General features: G+C 40.0%; 1 protein-coding gene across 1 annotated transcript; it reads left to right on the forward strand.

The window, feature by feature from the left end:
- The first annotated feature begins 693 nt into the window (after positions 1–693).
- Positions 694–21,927, forward strand: crispld1a (cysteine-rich secretory protein LCCL domain containing 1a). Its single transcript, XM_007554618.2, has 16 exons — positions 694–759; positions 6,777–6,847; positions 7,324–7,663; positions 14,373–14,491; positions 15,581–15,713; positions 15,796–15,911; positions 16,016–16,116; positions 16,207–16,407; positions 17,200–17,260; positions 17,344–17,410; positions 18,017–18,147; positions 18,291–18,334; positions 18,457–18,529; positions 18,628–18,703; positions 18,798–18,931; positions 21,033–21,927. Exons 3-16 carry the CDS (start codon positions 7,418–7,420, stop codon positions 21,082–21,084), a joined length of 1,554 nt encoding a protein of 517 aa, XP_007554680.1. The 5' UTR covers positions 694–759; positions 6,777–6,847; positions 7,324–7,417; the 3' UTR covers positions 21,085–21,927.
- The last annotated feature ends 379 nt before the right edge of the window (positions 21,928–22,306 follow it).

Below are 22,306 nucleotides of genomic sequence, written 5' to 3' on the forward strand. Positions count from 1 at the left end.
TCACTGATTTCAGTGCTCCTATGTCTTGTCCTCGGGACTTGCAAGTGTATGAAGTCTGTTTCCTCGTTCTTCTTTGTCAGCTTGGATCTCTGAGCATCAATTTTCTTCGCAAAGATTCTTCATCAGATTTCTTAGCATGATTTGATTTGAACCAGCCTACTGTAGCTTTTTCCAAAACACTTAGACTCATTGACCTGTCAGAGAGTAAGTTTCTGTCATCAATCACTTGCAAACTAAAAAAAAAGTCTTCTTCTGGTATGGCTCTGTATTTGCCTTCCCCCACCTTCACATGAATGCTAATCAGCTTCACTGTTTATCCTAAAGTCAAAAAGATCCCCCACTGCATGATCCTGCCACTATCATCTTTCCTTCTGCTTCTACACGTATCTGCCATGTTGTAGGTTGCTGGACCCGATTGCAAGCACAAGGCGGCGGGCAGAGTCATGAGAAAATCCTGGATTTGATAAATACTCCCAAAACATACATAAATAAGAGTGGCAGGAAAGAAATCTAAACCATAAGACAAAGAGCACGGAAACATGACAGAAACAAACGTCTCGCAAGGAATCAAAGAAAGCGGGAGCATAAATATACTGGAAGGATTAATTATGGGAACAAAGAGCTGGTGAGTCCAATAAACTAAATGACTAACAGCTGTGCAAGAGCATGAACTCATTTACAGAGGGATAATCTCCAGAGATGAGATGTGAAGACCGTTAAAGCAGAAGATGAGGAAGAAAGATGATAAGCGCAAGAAGGGTGGGTAAAATAATGACTGAACACATGAGGGGAAAAAAAACAAAGAACTCATAAATGGCTCAAAGCCATTAATGTGACAAAAAAGTATTTTTAGATCGTGACAAAAGCACCGTGTATGCAGGCCAACAATGTCAACTTTGGCCTCATCTAAAAAGAGCATTGACATTGTTTATTGTCCCATACGTGGCTTGTTGTGGCAAACTATAAACTTCTTGTGGTTTTCTTACAACACCAGCTTTGTCATGCCCATTCTTCCATAAAGGCCAGATTGCGGAGCGCATGACTGGGCTGTTACCCGTCATTCTCCCACCTGAGCCGCGGATCTCAGCAGCAGCTCCAGAATCCTGACTGGAGGATCAACGTGGGTCTGCACTGGTAGTTTTAGGTGGAAGTCTGCGTCTCGGTTGCAGTTTTGCCATTATCTACCCGTGCTTTGATGATGAATTAAACAATGCTACGTGAAATGTTCAAAGTTTTGGAATATTGCTTATAACCCGAGGATGCTTTGACCTCCACGACTTTATCTTTGACATTTCTTGTGTTTTTTTGTTTGTTTGTTTGTTTGTTTGTGAAGATGCTGTTTGTTAGCTGATGTCTGACAAACCTCAGAGCTTCACACAACAGCTGAATTTATACTGTGAGTAAGTGGCACAGTCGTATAATTGGTGAACTCTATGACTCCTGAAGAGATCTCATTTTAGGGTGAAAATGGCTAAATAAGCCGCACATTTCATATTTTTTTTTTTTTAGAAAAGAAATCGACACCCCCCTGAATCGTTTCCTTCTACTTGCACATATGTGACGTTTTGTGTTGGTCAGTTCAGTCAGTTTTTGTTTATTTTGCGGAGAGATTTTCAGCAAAGAAACACAAGACGGTTCCATTCCACCCAGAATATGTCAAGTGACGTCAAAGGCGTCACGACGGGATTTCTTTGCCTTTCGTCGTTTTGTAAACAAGTTGCAACACTGTCAACGTGCATTTCAGTTCCCCTAAAAGCAAACTGGGATGCAAAATTAAATCTATTGCTGAAGTTTTATGATTTCTCGCATTATGGGAATACACGATTTTTCCCAGGTCCCAAATCTCCGATGGGTTCTGCCTTACTTGGTAAAAAGCTGTGGGAGGGTGGCAGCAGTTTAATTCATCACAATGAGCTAATATTGATCTGGAACTCCAGCTTATTCCCATCGTCTGACCTGCTGGTTTCCAGCAGTGTTTTATCGTGAAAGGACACTGACACCTGCTGGTCAGGGGAACCTTTTGTCCCTTTTTGTTCCTATAAAAATCCAGATGTTTTCTGAGAACTTTCCTTGAAAGTTTAAGGTTACAGCAGTGCAGTGTGGAAACAATTAAAGTTATCAACACCACTGTTCAGTAAGTGGAAAAAAAAAAAAAAAAAACCTCACAACTTCAGTTTAAACGCTGTGTGCTATAAGATAAGGTTGGTTAAAAAAAAAAAAAAAAAAACCTCACAACTTCAGTTTAAACGCTGTGTGCTATAAGATAAGGTTGGTTGAAACCAAGATGATGAAGCCAGTCTTTTCTGTGAATTTGTAGGATCCGTTTTTGTCCTGGTTTCCTCTCAATTGCTCATAAGTCAACATTTGTATATTATTTTTGAATGGCTACAATAATTAACAACAAACTAGTGAAAAAAAACATTCAATCCACAAAGGTCTAAAAGGCAATTAAAATGCCTAGAAAACTATCGAGCAACACTTGAGCGACAGTTCTCCATCCACAGCTTTCTTCAGGTTTGACAAGATTCACAGTCCAACTCACAAATAAAATGTCCCTTTAGCTCCAGCTATCAGGCTCACATCTTAAGATTTTTGGGTGAAAACTGGTTAGGTATTAGAAGTACTTATGAATTCATTCAGCTTAGCAAAAAATGTGGTTCCATCTAAATAAAATGAACCCGGAATCACGATGCTTTCACTGGCATATTTTACTGAAAGTACGGTTCCATTTCGATGACGTTCTGTGGGGCTTTTTGTGCCAAACATACTTTTTTTCTTTGTGGCCCAGAAGTGCAAGTTCGGGTTAATCAAACTGTGTTATATAGATGGAGGTCCGGATCTTTTCCTTGGAAGAAACAACTCCTGAGCTGAGACATGTGGGGGGTAAAGGAGACTATTCTCACATTCACATCTAGAACAAAACCAGCACCAGAAATTCCAGCAGCTCCTTCGGTGTTGCTGCCAACCAGACTCTTGGCAGACTCTCTGGTCCATTTCCATCTCGTCTTTTCAGCCACGGTGGCGAAACATCTAGTTTAATTATGATCCTATTCTGAATAGGATAGTTTTTATCCTTTGCAACCTGTCTGCATTTTATTTTATTTTATTTTTTGTTAAAGGATATACAGTTACCCAAATCCATTTATTTAATCAGATTGACTAAAAACCAATGGCAGATGCTTAAGATGACTGAATGCTAAAAAAAAAGAGAAATAAATAACCAAAAGGTGCTTCATCAAAATATTGTACCCCTGTTATTGCAGTTTCCTTGTGTGTTATTTTCCTCTCCAACAGATTTGCTTGTTTCTTAGTTTAATAATAGGAAAAAAAAGGCTTGCAAACTTTTGGAAATCTGCTGTGTGCAGCCTGTATTTTATTTCACCAGTATTTTATGAAAAATAAAACTCTAACTACAAAGTACAATAACAAATCAAGTAAAAGTGCTGTTAAACATCTGCTGTTTGGAAACATTGAACAGAAACAATGATTACATCTCTGCCTACTAAGACACCGCAGGTTCCTCACCTTTTCTAGCAGATGCACTGGCTTTTTCACACCACGAGGGGGTGCAGGTGAGTAGCCTGTGCTCTGAGATGCCCAGCTCTTAGCGGGCTATCTCAGGCAGCCTTCTGCTGAGCACAGCTGATAGAGTCACAGAAGCAGCGAGGTTTTGAACATCTGCCAGATGAACTCGGTGCTCTTTACTCCCCGTCTTCACCCTGACGCTGTTCCAACAATTTGACCCCGATCCAACTCTACCAGAACCATTAGGGAGTAATGAGCTGAATAACATTGGCCAACAAAAAGAAAATGTGATTTTGAGTGTTTGTGTGGTTTGCGGCTCTGTCCAAAAGAAGGGTTGTGGATGCAGGGGCCTGGCACCGTTTCTAACATTCTGCCGGTTTTCGTGGGGGATGTCGCAAGACATCACAATGAATACAGGAAGTGAAGAATAGAGCGTCCCGGGCTCGGTGCTTAGCCGAGACTGGGTTGGTGAGATATAGGAAGAAAAGCGGAATGAGGCGAACTCTTGGGAATAGAAACGAGAAATGACTGTGCACAAGTTTATAACACTATAAGTAACGCAAACCAGACTTCTAAGTAAATAAGTTTGTTGTTTGTTTATTTCCTGGCATTGTGATTCAAGTCAGCAGGGAGTTTGGTGTTACAGAGTGCTTGACTTAAATCACCACTCTGTAAATCACATAAATCCCCTCAGCAGTTGGTCAATTTTTCCTCTAGTTGCTTTTTACATTTCGTTTTTTCTTTTTACTTGGAATTGAAACATTCCTCTCTCATAGTCAGTGTTTGGAATACATATTTTTCTTTACATTCAGAGATTTCCAAACCGTCTAGCAGTGCTTGAGATAATTGTATCTTGTTGGGGTTTTTTTTTTATATCGAGTCAGTACATTTTTGAAGAGCTGTGCAAAAACATTCACTCCTGTAGCCTCTTTCTCATTTTGCAGTCTCACATTATCACAGACACTTTGTCTAAACGCAGTTGCAGCATTAATTCCACTGCAGTTTGAATGAGTGTTGCTTTCCTCATGGGACGTGTCAGCAAAGGTAGAGTGTTGCTATTTCAGCTGTGTTGAAAGAGGAGGAGTCGGGTTGGGGGTCCTGCCAGGCCTTACCGCAGAGAAAGGAACGGTGCCGGGGCCATGGCCCAGGCCCGTGCTACTGACCCAAAGAGCAGACGGTGTAAACACTGGCTTTATGGACATTCTGCATGCGGTGGGTCTCCAAGAGTAAGAGTTCTTGTATTACTAGAACTAGAGAGTAGGTTAGACAGATCAATGACTGGAAGGCAGCAAATATCTTTAGTTTTTCTGTCTTCATACACGAGATTGAGCAGCAGATTCAGGATTTAATGAAGTTTAAAGTTGGACGTATTCTATAAATTTTGTTTTCCTACAGTGCAACCTCCCGTTTTGTCTTGTGAATTCATCTTTTTTAAATTTTTATTAAATCACTTTGTCAATTATCCAGTCTCATCCCTGTGTTTATTTGTGCTCAAATAAGACTTAATATCCAGCAGCATTTATGGCTCAATATTTGCCAAAACTTGTCTCTCGTATTTATTTATCAAGGGAACAGATAAATGTGTCTGCTTCCAAGTCTCAATCTCTCCTCTTAGAGCGAGCTAGCAGCAAAATACACCACTGCATTTTTGTACTAATCTTCATCCCTTAGAAACAAAGACAAAATGTTTATAACTGCTAGTAAACACACAAACTGCTGTGATTTGTGTTTTGAACAGCTGCAAAAGGAGTGTTTCTTATTTTAGCTGGACACGCTAGCTGTGCTAAAAGCTAACATACTTCTACCCAGACAAAGTGATGGGTCTATCTATTGACACTGAAATGTATTTCCTAGTTACATCATGAAGCTAACAAAAGTGGAAGAGACTATTGTCAACCACCGGATAGAGCAACGATTGGCTACCATGAAAACTTTGACAAAACTCAGGACTTTTGTGCCACATATTGTAAAATAGACCCTTGGCTGACCTGTGGGATAAGTCTTGCATATGAGCTAATGAGGAATTATGTAAACAACATGAACATTGACCAAAACGCTCATCGTCACTTTGGTCCATGTTTGACTTATGACGTAGCCTAGGTGAAACAACAGTACGCTGGGTTTTCCCCCTTATGGGAGGAGGGAGATGCATTCTGGTGCCCCTCACCTGTTTCTACATGTACCATAGCAACCAGTGAAAGTGACGAAACGACCTGCTTGTTTCCATAACGGAGTTGGGACCACATTACAGCAAAGAGCGGGGAAATAGTGACGACAGAATCAGGTGACAGAAAGACTTGGATTGAATTTTAATACTTCCCAGAACACTTTGGACCAGTGTAAACTCAGGGTAAACTCTTTATAACGTTTCTACTCTGAAAACACTTGGTTTTCCAAGTTCTACCACCAGAAGTGTAATGATAGTAATGAAACTACAGTTGTCCCACTGGATAGGAATGTTTGTGGTTTTTAGTGTCAAGTTCTCAGTTGAAAAAAAAAATGAATAGAAAGGTCCAGTGGACTTTCAAGGAAGTTCTCATCAACTCTGACCTCACAGTCTTACCATGTTGCCTCGTAATATAAAACTTAGCTGATGTCCATGATATGTCATATTGCAAAATCCAGTAATGAATCAACAAAGAAGTTACCCAAAACAAATGCGCAAATGAAAACATCTATGCGTTTAAGTTTTTTGTTTGTTTGTTTTTGCAATCTGAACTTCTATCCAAGTTCAGAACTAATCTTTTTGACTGCTATTGTTTATTAGGTGTATTGAATGTATTTAGTAAATGACTTATGACTGAAAAAAAAACGACTTTAACTCACAACCTCAGTATTTTATTGCTGGGATCTGAACTGGTTCTGTCTCCCTGTGCCATTAAAGTTCAGTTTTGACTTTCTGGGAAGAGAAAATGAAGAGATAGTCCTACAATAAACCACTCCATGCACGAATGATATCAGCGCACATGAGCCTTGACAGGAGGCGTGGTCAGGGGCGGCTCTCGTGGAACAGCAATACCGAGGATAAAATGTGGACAAGTGATGCTTTACCGGCTTTGGCGCACAACACCCGCAAGAAGCAAGGCCGGTTTTTATTGCTTTTTTTTTTTTAAGCTGCAGAAAACGAGAGAGGAGACCCTATTGCATACTTCTATTTCGTGCAAAAAAAGAAAGAGGAAAAAAAAGGGCAACACGTCGGTCCAAGTTACACCTGAGCTGTGCAACTTTGACTTTTTGTTTTCTTCTTGCAGCTGAAGATTTCCTCGCTGCCAAGTTCTTCCCCGAGATTTCAGCAACTGGGCTCCTTTCCAGTTCATTCAAGGTAAATTACCTCCACTGTCTCCATAAATTTATTCCAATCACTTTCTGTTCCAATACGTGTTCACTTCTATTGGCTCTTTATATCGTCATGTTTTCTGCATACTAAAAAGGCTTAAGTTAATAATGGCTTTAGAAGTATACGAGCTTCAGTTTGCTGGACTTTGTTGAAATTACTGCGTGCCTCTTGCAACCAGCATTCCTTCCGAATCGTTTAAGATCATTTAGGTTGTTTGGGATTTAAAAGTCAGTTGTAAAACTTTTCAAGGACAGTTTAAATTACTTTATTCCAGTTATTCTCAGTCTGCCAGTTTACCCTCGCTGAACTCCCATTAGCTTTTTCCACAGCACTTCCCCAGATCGTGTGTCTGCAAGCTAATGCACTGTCCCTACCAAGTTCAATATTGACATAAGTTATTCAGCAACTCATGTGGAGAGCACTAATTCTTTCAATGCATCTGCACCCTCACCCCTATGCAGGTAAAGAAAGATTTGTGCTTATTGTCCTCCTCCCGTCCCTCCTGGTGGAGTTTGAGAAGCCCACCGCCTTTCCTTATCACCATTACCTCCAAGGATGAGGTGTCTGAGAGGCGTGTCCGTGCTCCTGCTGGTCCAAGCCTCCATGTCCATGGTGATGCTTCCAAACTCCACAGGATGGGAGCGGATGCTGGGCAAGTATCTGGACGAGGACGGAGACTGGTGGCAAGCCAAGCAGAGGGGGAAGAGGGCCATCACCAGCAGTGACGCTCAGCTTATCTTGGACCTGCACAACAAGCTCCGAGGCCAGGTCTACCCCCCTGCCTCCAACATGGAGCACATGGTAGGTGCATGAAGCAGGCATGGGCGGATATTAGATTCTAACGGAATAAGAAGATTTCTAAAAAGATGTAAAATGAAAATGTATGAATATGTGATTGAAATTGTTTTAAGTCAACATGCAAGATCGCCATTTTCTCTACTTTAGCACCAACAGCTAAACTCAGGAGTGTCTTGGCACTATCAGTCAGCCTCATGTTCTTGCTGCTAAATGAGCAAGTGGCAGAGAAAAAACTAACCGTTGCAAGAAAACAGTTTATACGCTGTCATTAGTACCCATGCTAACTAGCCTGAGCATTAATGATAGGATGTGCCAGCTGCAGTGTACCAGAAAGATTTAAAAACATTTTAAAACCTCAGCGTACCTTGATTCTGGTAATTGGCCAATACCTACTCAGATGTGACATTTCTATGTTATTTTTGTATTCCGTGACTGCATGTAGTTCTAAAAATAAGGTGTGGAACTTATGCTTTCATGCATAAATATAAATAATCTTGTAAATGTTTTTGTTACTTGCAGCGTCATGATCAGAATCAGCAGAAAATACGCTTTCTGTCTGTTGAAAAGCTTTGTAATTTGGTGAGCTTGAAAACAGTCACCAGACCACTTGGCACCACGCAGTCTAACTTTGCTCAAACGTGCAAAGTGCCAGCCTCCAAAGCACCTTTGCACATGAACCCATAACTTTTTACCCCCATGACTTTGCGGGCTGCTTTGCAAAAACAGAAGAATTTCACCAACTTGCCAATAATCACATTTCTGTTGCGTTTCTGCCCCTCCTTTCAACCCCAACACTCATGCCTGGAGATTTGTTTGACTTTATCCTTTGGCCATCACTTGAGGGTGCAGCACCAGATTGCTTTTCACAGTGCAATTAGAATCAAGAGTGCAGCACAGAGGGCCTTGTTTCACCAGCTGTCTAACTACCCTGGCTAAACACGCAGGCGTACACCACACCTTGGGCGCAGATCTGGATTTTTTCCAGATCACATACTATGTGCGGGCACAGTTTGGCCTCCGCAGCACACGGCCATCGACAAAACATCTCAGGTGGAAGAAAAAAAAAAAAGAGCAAAATCAATACAATGTGGAGACAGTAATGTGGCTTTATCACCTTTTCTTCCTCACTTAAAGAGAAACAGAACAAAAGCTAGCATTATTCTCCAGTAAAATAAAATAAACAGTTCCTGCTTGAGGGCATTTGCCGGACTGTGTAATTGTGTAATTGAGAGGTTATGCTCAGGGACCATTCGTACGTCTGTACAGAGGCACACGGGTGTGAAAAACTGCTGAGTTAGGCAGAGTGTAGCTCTTTTCACCATCTCCAGTTACAGTAGGCATTTTTTTTTTTTTGGCTGGGGGTGGGAGGAGAGGGCACAGTCGGGTTAAGCATGTAGAGGTATGCAACAAGAGGATGTGAGGCATGAGACAGAGTGAAAGATAACTGGGGATGAAAGGTAAACATTAAGTAGCGGGAATTAAAAAAAGAAAAGGAGGCAAGACGGAAAGGAGAAGAAAATGGTTTGATGAGTGGGAACCCCAGATCAAAGGAGAAAGTTCCTATTTAGATGTTGGCTGGAGCTGGTGAGAGAGTGTTGTTATTCACAGTGAAATAAGCTGAGAGAGCACTCAGCAAAGAAGTGGCTGTCCCTTGATCTGGTGAAACTAAAAGTGAAGCGTTTGGTCAAAAATGACTATCATTGTTACATCGGGAGGAAAATGTTTTGAGTATTCAATCCTAAATGTGAAGCTGTGTTGGTTGACGTGTGGACGTATTGCTGCAGAGTTGACCAGTGTACTTTACAAAACAGATGGCATCAATAGAAAATGTCAAAGGACATCAGTCAGCATGCTGCAGCTTGGGCACAAGAAAGTGGCTAAAGGAGAACAAATGCATTTCTTGGTTTTTGCAGAGTACGTGCAGGCTTTAGGTCTGACATCTTTCTTTCCGAGTCGAGTCTCAAGTCAGATCCTAACCATTTAATTTTGAATTTTGAGTCTTGAGTCACGCCACCAAGTATATAATTTAAGTGAACTTTTAAAAGGATAAGACATTGACATTGCTTTTCAGTGTAAATACTCAGTCTGGCAATTGTTTAGGCATTCCCCATATCTACCAAACTTAACCTGTCTCATTTTGAAATAAATGCTAAAAACAATTTAATATTGATAATCGCCCAATGTGTATTTGAGATAGGCGGACAGAGAAAAGACAATATTCTGTGACTATGGGAAATAATATTTGCAGTTGTAGTTGTCAATATTTGAGGGACTGGTCAGTTTTACAGGTCGTATCCTTTTGTGACTGATTTCTACTTTATTTCAGAATGACTTCCCCCCCCCACCCCCCAACTGCTGTCACTTTGCAGAAAGCTCAAAGCTTCACTCTGCTGGAAGACTTCGTAGATGTGCTTGGCTGTGCTCCAGTTACACACTCATGCATGCAGAGATGCATAAAACCGCACGCGCAGAGAGAAGCGTTTGCCCATCAGCTCTCCTATTGTCCTCCATTGTATTAGACCACAACCCCAGTGACCCTCTGAGGCAATCATTGAAGATAACATCAGTTTAGATCCGCTGCTTTATCTCCCCCTCCAACTGCCTGTTTTTTTTTCTACTTTCCCTCCCTCCCTTTCTCTTTTTCTTTCTCCCTGCTTCTCCCTCTTCCATATCCGTGTGGCTCCGTTCCCATTCTGTCATTATGCACCACAGAGGCCCCAAAAATCCCCTGAATAAGCATTTGCGCTTCACAGTGGCTTCAACACGGGGACAGGGATTCTGCCTCTCACCCAGATGTTGACCCACAGGTATAAAAGGAAAGGTGTCAGTGTTTGAAGCAGGGGAAGACAAACAAGATGGCATCTTGGTGTGGGGATGGGGGGAAAGGGCCCCACGTTTCCTGATGTTTAACTTGGCCTTTGCTGCACCACACTCGGGTCTGTGGTGGCGGTGCTGTTAGTGAATTATGACAAAGCTCTATTGATTTTTTTTTCTTTTTTTCTTTCTTTTTTTTAATTTTTTTTTAGTCAATGTGGAATGCAGTCAAACAATATCTAAGCCCAGGGCTTTTAAAGCGATCTGGCAACTTCTGATTAACTGTGGCACAGAATATTTCTGCACCCTAAAAGTCAGCTAAGAGATCCAGTAGTTCCAGTATTTTAAGAACTCTGGATTGATGAGTTATACTCAGAAGATCTCCACAGGGGGGTGCCAGAGTGCATTCAGAACAGGTGTTCCCAGTTTATCCACTGACTCCACACCTGGAAACTTTGATTTTAAAGATTACCCACTGTGCACCACCTGGACTCCGCATCACATCTTAGGCTCCACTGAAACCTGAAGGTCTGGATCTTCGTCCCCTTTGACTTGCTGCGTCCTCTTTATGCAACAGCTTGTATGACTGCAAAACCTTTATTTCCCTAATTTTGCTTTTGCTCTAAATCCCTGGCCACAGTTCTTATCGTCAGTGTGTCCAGGGATCATCACTGGCACAGATCCTTGAAGAAACACAGTGGGCACAAAAAACACAGAACAGCTCATAATCCCTTTGACATAGCATTTGTTGGCTATGAAAAATCCTGTTGTAAAAAAAAAAACATCTTAGTTGACATTATTGCTGGCAAACATTCATTCCGGTCTTTCTTTATAGAACACTTTAGGATGTGAGTAAAAATGTCAGGGTTTCAGGAAGTAAGCAAAAATTAGGAACACGATCTACAGCTGTTTTAGGCATTGCAGCTTGTCTTTGTGTTTCTAATCAACCTTTTCCATACTGCAAAACTACTCAGAATACATCCTTCTTACAGTCTACCACCTTTTTTTGTTTTTTTTCCTGAGATGAGTTGTCATTTCCTCCTGATAAGCAAGCATCGTATTAACTCAGATCAGATAGAATGTTACTGAGACAAACATAAATTTGATTTCCATGTGAAAAGTTTTAAAGTTTGACTGGTTGCGCAATCTTTTCATTTGCCATTTTCAAACCATTTAGTGGAATTTGCTAGAAGATTGTGCTTGAAAAACTTGAATGGAAATTCACACATGTAAATTACTTCACAATATATATGTTTTTTTATTTGTTCTATTTTAATTTCTTCTTTCTTTTAAGGTTCATGACAGAAAGTCAACCATTTTTATCTTTGCATTTTCTCAAACTTTTCTTTGTATCTTTGCGTTATTTTCCCAGTTCCCATATCTTTCCTTCGCCTCTCAGTACGGTCCATTGATTATACACAGGAAACTCATACTTGCAAAGGAAGTATCTTGTGAGGGCAGCCAGACAAACACAAAGTGAAAAAGAAAATACAAGAAATCCAGACCGCAAATGAAGTGTTAAGCAAAACAAACAATGCCATGTGAGCGGCGCTGAAAAATGTTCGCAAGGGAGGGGGCACTTATGTGGTTCTTTATGGTTCTGCTGACAGGATCGGGTTTGTGGTTACGAGGTTCCTCCTCCTGTGCAAACAACAGCATCTTGACAGCCTGGCCGTACACTGTACAGATGCAACATCTAAAAGGAGACGTGAAAATAATTTGAATGGCAAATCTGAGTGGTTTCCTCTAGCAGTTTTCCCCTCGTGATGACCATGCACTACTCCTTGCCAAGTAACTAACAGAAAACATTCGCTTTAGACCAATTTCATTTTTAGAAAGCTGTTGGATTCTTGACTGCAAGAAGTTGGAAAGCATCAACTGGTCTGCTTTTTAAGAGTGTTTGGACAAAGCCAACAGCAATTTGAGCCCCACAAAGCAGAACATTTGTGACAATCTGTCAACCTAATGCCATGAATATATTCAGAGACATGCAGAGAAGTGCTTTTTTTTATATCATCAGCATTCAACATTATTCCCTGACACCCCACTGCAAACTACCATCAATGGCATCTGAAGATGACTCTCTTTGAGTAAATAATGCTCCAACATCACATTTCTGCATCTATATGTCACACACTGGTGCCACAGAGGGAGAATTTGTGCAACTCAAAAGTTCAAACCAAATTTGTTAGTTTTAACACCGACTTGCCAGTGGGAGTAGAGTTGGTCATTAGCCACATAGTTTTAATTTCATGTATTTAAGTGCTAATGTTTGTTAATATGTATTTACCCATTTTTTAAAACAAACTGGTCTTAAAACATTTCATAGCAATGACTAAATGATAAGATTATGTAATCTCATCCTAAACTATGCAGGCGCATTGTCGGCACTGAAGAAGATTCATGCATTTTGAATGGTTGCCAATTCTGCCTTATAACTAGAGAATACTCACAGGGTATTCATGGAGCACAGAGCATTTACCCCCCAAAAATCTGGTGATCAATGAAAATGCTGAAGCAACAATTATTTAATTATGATTATTTATTGTTTACTCGGTTTTGATGGTGTAGCACACTGTACATCTTTCTTCATTCCAATACACAGGCACTAGAGGGCACATCGCAGTTGAATTCATAGGCAGCCCTTCATGTTTCACAAAAATATTTTTAATTTCTTCATGTTTAGACAAACAAAATGTGTTTTTAGATACGGGGGGAAATGTGTCAAGTTGAGAAATTGGCGTGACAGCGGCTTTAAAATGCCAAAACAGATGTCAAAGCAGATGATAATGCTGACATTTCAGTCAGCGCACCGCAAATAGAGGTCGTGTCAGGGCAGTGCGGTTTTGAGTTGAACAAATTCTCCTTATTGCTTTAACCAACACTCAGCAAGTCATTATAAAGCATGGAACAGCTCGACCTTATAGGCAACTTTAAATGGCATCAGCTGTGATCTGCTTCCTGCAGTGATACAGGCAATCAGTTAGCATTTGGTGGTTCTGCATTTTACGGGCTTGGTATTTACGTCAGCTGTGTCAACTATTAATTTTAGAGCAGGCTTAAAAACACATTTTTGACACCTTTTACTATTTTTTTTAAAGTAAAAGGTGCACACAACAAGAGTGTGTGCATACACATGTACACACTCTTGTTGATTTTACAAACACAAGTCACCCTGAATGTAAACAAAAAGGTGTGTAATTAAATTACTTATAATTTCAGACTTATATTTTTTATAAGTGAATGCTACTTACAGTTTATATATGTATTTGCTAATATTTAACATTTTGGACAGAGTAGCTTGTCAACAAATAAGCAATTTCCCCTTAAAGTATATTCTGATTCTAACTCTGATTAGAGGAACATACTGTTCTTGAGAGAAATTTGACTATATATATATATTTTTTTTATTAGAACATGGAGTAGCTGCATGGGGGTTCTCTTCGCATTCCCAGAACTTGACACAGAGTGGAAATCGCAAAGCAGTAAAACGAAAGAAATGCTCCAGCATTCTTTTTTTTTTTCATTTTTAATTAATTTAGAAACAATTCAGAAAAGGCCTGTTGAGGGTGAAATTGCTGGTTAGCAGAAATAAAGTGAATAAATCTCCACATTGACATCAGTTTTAAGGTACAGCTAACGTGAAGATGATGAAGCTGCTTAGCACTTCATCATATGGATTTAGCACATCGCTGCCCACAGAAAAAAGCACATATGGCTGTAAATGTCTTTGCTCATTACCAGCTCTCTAACTTGACATTGATAAACCTCATGTTCTATCATCAGCTCTCTGTCTAATTGGCTTTGGATAACGTTTTGTCAACTTTCCAGCTTTTATTAAAAAAATATTCTGCAACCTGATGCTATTTGTTATTGTCTGTCTTGTCCCTCTGGTCAGGTGTGGGACACGGAGCTGGAACGTACTGCTGAGGAGTGGGCAGAGACCTGCCTGTGGGAGCATGGTCCTGCGGGCTTACTCCCACAGATCGGGCAGAACCTGGGTGTGCATTGGGGAAGGTAAATAAACTTTCAATAAAAAGTTAGAGTCTTCTTAACAAGTTAGCAACTTTTTCAGTTTTCTCCTTTCCTTGTCATTTCTCCAGAAGAGAATGAGGACATTGACATTTCTTCTTTTACAGTATATGACGGAATGCTGTCTTACTTCAGCATTTGGATTTGAGTGTCCCATTTTCTTCTGAAACACAAGATTTAATAATGCGGGACTTTGAAATAAAACTAACCACCTTATTTCAAGTCCAAACACTGGAGATTCTAACCTTAATTTTGACCAGCTCCTTCTTTGTCCAATGTGCAGCACAAATTACTGGGTTCACAAAAATTGAGTTTTATATATTTTTTTTATTTTAACATGTTTTCTGTGTAAAGTTTGTCAAAGAAGAACTATTCACTTTAGTTTTGACCAGTCTAAATGACTATGAATTGACTCATTTCATTTCCTGACACAAAAGGATCCCCGTGCGAGTCTAAATACTGACTTATTATTATTTAGAAAGTCTTCCCTGTCCCAGCCACTGGGGCATAATACAAAACAACTGCTGGCATTGTTTACCCATTGTGGATGAGTACCTGACCCCACACCGCAGCCCAATAGATTTACACAGCACAGACTCTCTCACTTGGTTCTGTTTTTCCATTTGCTTACTCGCGCCCCTTTCAAAAAAATAAAAAATAAAATAAAATCTCTGGAAACGTCAGTGCCTCACATAAGAAAATCTTGTTTTTGCATCCAATCAGTTCACCTCGCCATCAAGATGCTTAATTTTAATCAAATTATCCTTCAGCTCCTGGTTCCAGGCTTGTGGCCTTGGTAACGTACCACCGCTTACCAATTAGAGCCATCATAACAGGAGTGCCTAAATTGGCGTGTTTATCAGTGGTTGGCAATTATACATGGTGGAGGTGTATTACTCAGAGCAATGTTTTTCCTTGCTAAGCTTGTAAGTGCATTTAATTAATCATTACAACTTTGAGTATATGTACTTTATGGAACTCTTTTGCTTCTTGTCCTTGGACTCACTACAAGACAGAGATCACAGTTTTTTTTTTTAGCTTCGTGTGACTTGTAATACTTGCTGCTGTTATTAGGTATCGGCCCCCTACGTCCCATGTGCAGGCCTGGTACGATGAAGTGAAAGATTACTCCTTCCCTTATCCTCAAGAGTGTAATCCCTACTGCCCGTTCAAATGCTCCGGACCCGTTTGCACACATTACACACAGGTAAAAAAAAAAAACTACCTTGACTTTACTTATTTGTCTCAGCTGTTTTCGTTGTGTAGTGAGCTGTATCATCATTTTGTAGCTGGTCTGGGCCACGAGCAGCCGGATTGGCTGTGCCATCAACCTCTGCTACAACATGAATGTGTGGGGACAAATTTGGGAGAAAGCTGTATATCTGGTCTGCAACTATTCACCAAAGTAAGTACAGCACAATAAAGTCACACTAGGAAATTTAAATAAAAACAAGAACCATGTTTCGTTTTCAATGTTTGATCAGTTTTACTGAATGTCGATTAAAACAGGGGGAATTGGTGGGGACATTCCCCCTACAAACACGGGACTCCATGCTCTTCTTGTCCTCCAAGCTTCGGAGGAGGATGCAAGGATAATCTTTGCTACAAAGGTATCCCACGAGTCGCACTGGAAAAAGGCAAAGAACCCAGACAAAAGTGAAATGAAACGACACATCGTTCTCCTGTTTCTGTATCTCCAGTTGAAGATGACAGATCTAACCCACCGCTGGAGGAAACAGAGGAGAGCAACTTTATTGAGCCAGAGGGCCCTCGAGGAACGAACCCCTGGTCTCGGGCCTCCGAGCCCTCACCCCCCAGCCTTCCTGCCCCTGCCCCGGCCCCCACCGAGCCCCCCACAGAGGACCTGCAGAAGAATGAAGTGGTCATCATTCAGCAGATGTGTAAGTTGCCATTTCACTGTTTGTTCTGGATCAAGTTTCAACTTAAATTCGGGGGCTTTTGGACTTGGTTTAAGGGGTGGGACCAGCAGATCTGGGAAGTGCAGTACGGTATGTACTATAAAGAAAAACGTCTGGAAGCTGGGTTAGAACCAGAGNGTATGTACTATAAAGAAAAACGTCTGGAAGCTGGGGTGTGTGTGTGTGCGTGTGTGTGTGTGTGTGTGTGTGTGTGTGTGTGTGTGTGTGTGTGTGTGTGGAAGCAGCGGAATTGGATTATAGAAAGAAAAACAGATCATAACTGAACAATGCTTTACTTACAGTTTATGTAAGATTTCTTTGATGCTTTGTAGCCTTTACTTGTTATCCACTTGATCGACTCTGACAGTCTGTAAACCCGGGCCAATACTGCAAGTCACTCTTTGGAGGAGGGGGTCTTTATTTTAGCGTGATCCCCTGAGGACGTGTTTGTTTTTGGCTTGCTGAGTGGGAGTGAAAGGGGCTCGCTGTGGTTTTTGAACGGCTTCCTCCCTGCAGTGCAAGGGCCCTAAGACACTTCCTCTAGTACTGCTGACCACCCTGAAATATGTTGTGGCATTTTTTTTGTTGTTTTTTTTGTTTTTTGTTGTTGTTGTGTGTGTTTTGTTCTGGAAGCAATGCACCAATCCCTTTCCCTCGGGTTTCTCTCAGCCTGGGATTTTCAAGTCTAGTTATACTCAGTTTAAGGACAGATGATTTATGGATGCAGTTTCGTGCAGGAGCGTTTTCTGAGAAGTCACAATGTTTGTGTTTCAGCTCAGCTCGTCACCTGTGACACCAAGCTGCGAGATCAGTGCAAAGGAACGACGTGTAATAGGTAAAACGGAGATCAAACAGTGACACATAAAGAGGAATGAACAGTGTTTTTAAACTACGGCTTTTTTCCATGTCGACGCACAGGTACGAGTGTCCAGCTGGATGCCTGGATGCAGCAGGAAGAGTGGTTGGAACAGTGTACTACGAAATGGTGGGTAAACAGGTTGATATGCAATTTTAAAGTCTGAACCATGCTAAGATCAAAGTTTGCAATATTTTTGACTGAATACCAATAAAGTCTTTGTGAAGGTATTTTGTTGCCAATATAAACCTTGTGATAATGTATAATTTTGCTATGAGATAAGCCTACTGGCCTTTTTCCATTTGAGTCTACTCATCGTGGCTCGATTATGCTCTACTGGCTTTATAATATCTAAGTGTCGTCTATTGAATGAAGTGGTAGTTTACCAGTGGACCAAAAACAAATATTTAAAACAACAACAAAAAGAACATGTAGCTAGTCTTTCTGTCATTAGGTACCAGTTTTAGCTTGGTCAGTCAACTTTTAAAAAGGTCAAAAAGTAGATCGAAGAAAACTTTATCTACTTGTTAAGAAGATGCCACTGTTTAAGAAAGAAACAGCACAATAAACAGACCGTGTAATATTTATTAACAAGAATAACTGTTGCAGAAAGAAAGAAATAATTAGAAAAAAAAAAAACTCCCAAAATTTTTTCTACCACTGTTTGAAAACTTTAGTAGGTTCTAACTGCTGTGTCAGCAAAATGTACACAAAAAGTATCTCTGGTTTGTGCAGCAATCGAGTGTGTGCAGAGCCGGTCTGCATGCCGGTGTCATAGATAACGACGGGGGCTGGTTGGACGTGACAAGACGAGGCAGAAAGAACTATTTCATCAAATCCAACAAGAACGGAGTCCAGTCTCTCGGGTGAGGCGGTGATTTTAGAAACAAAATTGCCTTTTATGTATGTAGCACACCTGAGATACTCGGTAGTGACCTCATTACGATCCAATCGAAGCTGAAAGGAAAAGAGGAAATCTAACGGTGTGCTATGCCTTTCCTTTGGACAGAAAATATCACAGTGCTAACTCCTTCACAGTTTCCAGAGTGGCAGGTAAGTCCGAGAGCATGACACGTTACGTATTATACACATATAGAATCGCTCATTATAATGTGTGCTGCTGCATCGATATTTGTAGACATTTTCTGTGTGTGCTTTTTTATATATATATGCAGTTAAAGCCATTACATGTGATACCACAGTTGAACAATTGTGTCCATATGAAAAGCCTTCGAGACACTGTCCCAGGTTTGAACTTTAATGTACTTACTGTTTGACCACCAAAAACATTTCCAACCTTTGGTATCCAGTATTGTTCTCAAATCCTGAAATGATTGTATTTTTAGATTATATTGCCCAAGGAACTGTTTAGAGGAGAACCCTCGCCTGTGCAGAGTCATTGGTACCAAAATTTACTCCGACGTAAGTTCCTGTTTTTTTTTTTAAAGATGTGCAAAAGCCGACCTTCCACAAAGTTTTAGTTCATCGTCCTTTTTCTTCTTGCTGGTCCTTGTAGAAGTCCAGCGCATGTCGGGCAGCTGTCCATGCCGGAGTCATTAGGAACGGTGTGGGTGGATACATAGATGTGATGCCAGTGGACAAGCGGAATCACTATATTTCCTCATACCAAAATGGGATTTTCTCTGAGAGGTATGGCAGGAATTATCTGTAAATACGTGTAGTGCGTAGACAAATGTGCATATGTGTGTGTGTAGGTGTGTGCATTTTCAGTTGGAGATTTTGTCCTCATGAAGTTAAACTGCATGCTTTATTATTTCACAACATATGATTTTTACTTGCTTTGGACTTTTAGCCCATTATGCTCATTCCAAATATTTTGAAAACCAATCGAAGGGTGACATTTATGTTTTCAGGATTTGTATACTTTCTGGAATTTGCTCTTCAAACAGACGCCTAATTTAACAAGTGGAGCTTTACTGCAGCAACATCCAGAGTGATAGAAAAACCCAATGTAAAGAATTACAGTCGACATGGTCTCTGTTATTGGACTGAATGAACAGTTCCCAGGTTGAGAGAAATTCAAACGCTCTTTCCTCTTTGAGGCCCTAACCTTTTCATGATACGGTCACTTTATTAAAACTCTGATACAGGGTGCCTCAGAGGGCATTTAGCATGATTTGAATTGAACATAATTAAAAGCTGGGCAGTTATTGTTGAGAAGATGAGTGTAGCATCTTCATGTGTCTCTGAGTGAGAGTTACCTTAATTGTTTTTTATTAGTTTTGAGAAAACAGTCAGCATTACCTGAGCAAGATAGCATCCTTTACGTAATCATCCCACAACCTGAAAATACCACTATTTTAAATTTGTAAAGACAAAGCTTTTGAAGTTTGGAGCACATTTGCTAAATTGTCTGGTACATCCTTCCTCATGTCACTACTTACCCCATAGAAAACCCTCATTGCAAGATGCTGTTTAACAACAAAGCATTTCCTCTATCTTGGGACTTGCTGTCGCCCCAAAATGTGAGATATTGTTGAAAAAAAAAAAAAACTAAAGCATTTCTTTCAGTCTTTACCAAGCGTAAAGTGATAATAATTGTCTCCAGATTGTTTTTCAGTCCTGTGGAGATAGCTCTTTTTTTTTTTTCTCATGCAGTACTCAGGAACAGACGGTGTAATGCGGTTAGAGCAGCAATAAAGTGTTGGGAAAATTGCAGCTGCTTAAAATGTAGAATCTGAGGTGAATCATTCATCAACTCATCAATTTTTTTGTTTTTTTTTTGTTTTGCAGCTTTACACTTTGTTCATTCCCAGACCTACCTGGAATGTTTGTTGTCAAAAAGCACCAACTTAGTTTTATCTGACCTCTAAACATGCTGGTCATCACCCCAGTTCAAGTTCCATTGAGAAAACTTTGCACATTTTTTTGGTTTGTGATGGTGGGAAGGAAAAAGCTTTTTCTTGCCAACTAGTTGGCAGGTGTATTGCCTCTAAAGTCTGTTTGTGGAATTGAACATACCACTCTGTGAGTTTTGGATTCATTTAACATATCTTCATTTTTGCTCAGACTATAGAAATGACCAAATATAGACAGCAGCTATTTCTGACTAATAAAGATCAATACTTTGCCTTACTTCAACAGCATACTCTCTTGTGTTGCATATTTTGATGAGCGACTCAAATAAGTAAGGCTGTGTCATGTGGCATTTCTACCCTAAAGTTTTAATGAATTATTCATCAGAAGTTACTCTGATTAACTGAAAAATGTAAATAATAATATAAAAATTATGCAACTGCATCTATTATGTAGCATTTGCCAAGGTGAGAATTAGAGTGCCGTTGGTGATTTAGTAAGAAAAAGAAAATTAACAACTAAGTAAAAGTATTCAAATTAAACAATTGGATTTTTCAAAAATATATGTAACAGATTATGCTACAACATAATTAGATTTGTTCTTATCTGTACTAGTAATGAGAGTAGACCTCTCATTTTTTCTCATTCTTTAATGTTTTTTAAGGCAAGTGTCAGGTCTGTGTGATATTTTTTCAGTCAGGAGTGGTTACGAACTCTCCCCTGGATGTTTTTTTTTTTTTGAAAAAATGGCGATCCACCCGTGAGGTAACTTTTTTTTTTTGTCGACTTTGTAATCATAATTTTAGACACTTACAGTGTCATACCAACTGTGGTTGAATGGTCCTATCAATTATGTCTAGGTGGATGTTTGAAGAGAGAAAAAAAACACAGCACCAAGACTGATTACTCTTCTTGTCCCTCTCTTCCCCTGCAGCCTTCAAAACCCTCCTGGAGGGAAGGCATTTCGGATCTTCTCTGTGATCTGAGCTGCGAAGGAGGCAGTTTAACCAAACCATTCGAGGCACTTGGGAGCTTTTGACGAGACAAAAATCGAGCCACGTTATCGGAACACAATCGCTGAAATCATTCAGGCTCTGCCGTGTTTCAAGGGTGAGAGGTTGTTACCATTGACAACGCAAACCCAGGAGAAAAAAAAAAAACTCAAAAAGATCCCACCTCTTTAAAATGTTGTTTTTCTTTGATGGTAAATTGTAAATATAGCTGATGTTTTTGCTGTACATATTTGTACATATATTTTTTTTTTATTTCCATTGACTTACCTGTTTACCAAGTACACTATATTTGTCTAAATATGGATTTTAAAACATGCTCAATCATAATGGCGCATACAAGAGAAATCCCATTTTATTATATTATGTACAGCATTTTTTTATTGGTGCTTTGGAGCAGTTCTCTTGGTAGTTTTTTAATAAAGTGAAAATTGATATGTATTTTTTTTTGTACATATTTATCAATATAACTTGTATTGGATGCTGCTGAATGTGTTGTGTGTTGTATTCTTCCACCTGGCTGCTTTTGTTTTTATTTTCCAGAATAAGGAACTTAAGCTAAGATTTCCTGCAGGTCAGGATGTCCACCCAACCCACAGAGTGGTCTTATGCTCATCAAAATATTTGTTTCTATATGTTGCATTTCCTTTGACAGGACTCTTAATAAAATCAGATATAAAGCAATGTAACAGCTTTTGCAGTTTTTACCGTACTGTTATCGATCACGTCGTACATGCATCAAAACGTACACATTTCTTTACTATGAAAGAACAACGAGGTTTTATTTTCAATAAAACATATGGAAAAATGTTAAATCTCGATCATGTGTTTGCATTAAAAGTATTCACAACCCTTAAACCTTTCTACATTCTTGTGCCCAGACCAACAGCAGGGCAAAATCGTAAAGGAAAAGGAAAATGACTCCTCAGTTTCAAAATGTTTTGTAAACATTTGTTGTCAATATGTTGACAACATACTCTCAGCTGGGTTTAGGTTTGAACTTTGACTTAGCCATTCTAACACATGGATATGTTGCCAACTAAATTATTCCCTTGCAGCTCTGGTTGCATGTTTTGGGTTGTTACTCTGCTAGAAATTCAACCAGGTTTATGGTCTTTTCTCTTTCCGTTAAACTAAAGCATCCCCACAGCATAATGCTGCCACCACTATGTGTCACTGTGGGAATGGTGTTTTCAGG

The sequence above is a fragment of the Poecilia formosa genome, unplaced genomic scaffold (genome assembly GCF_000485575.1).
Source record: "Poecilia formosa unplaced genomic scaffold, Poecilia_formosa-5.1.2 Scaffold64, whole genome shotgun sequence".
Lineage (NCBI taxonomy): Eukaryota > Metazoa > Chordata > Actinopteri > Cyprinodontiformes > Poeciliidae > Poecilia > Poecilia formosa.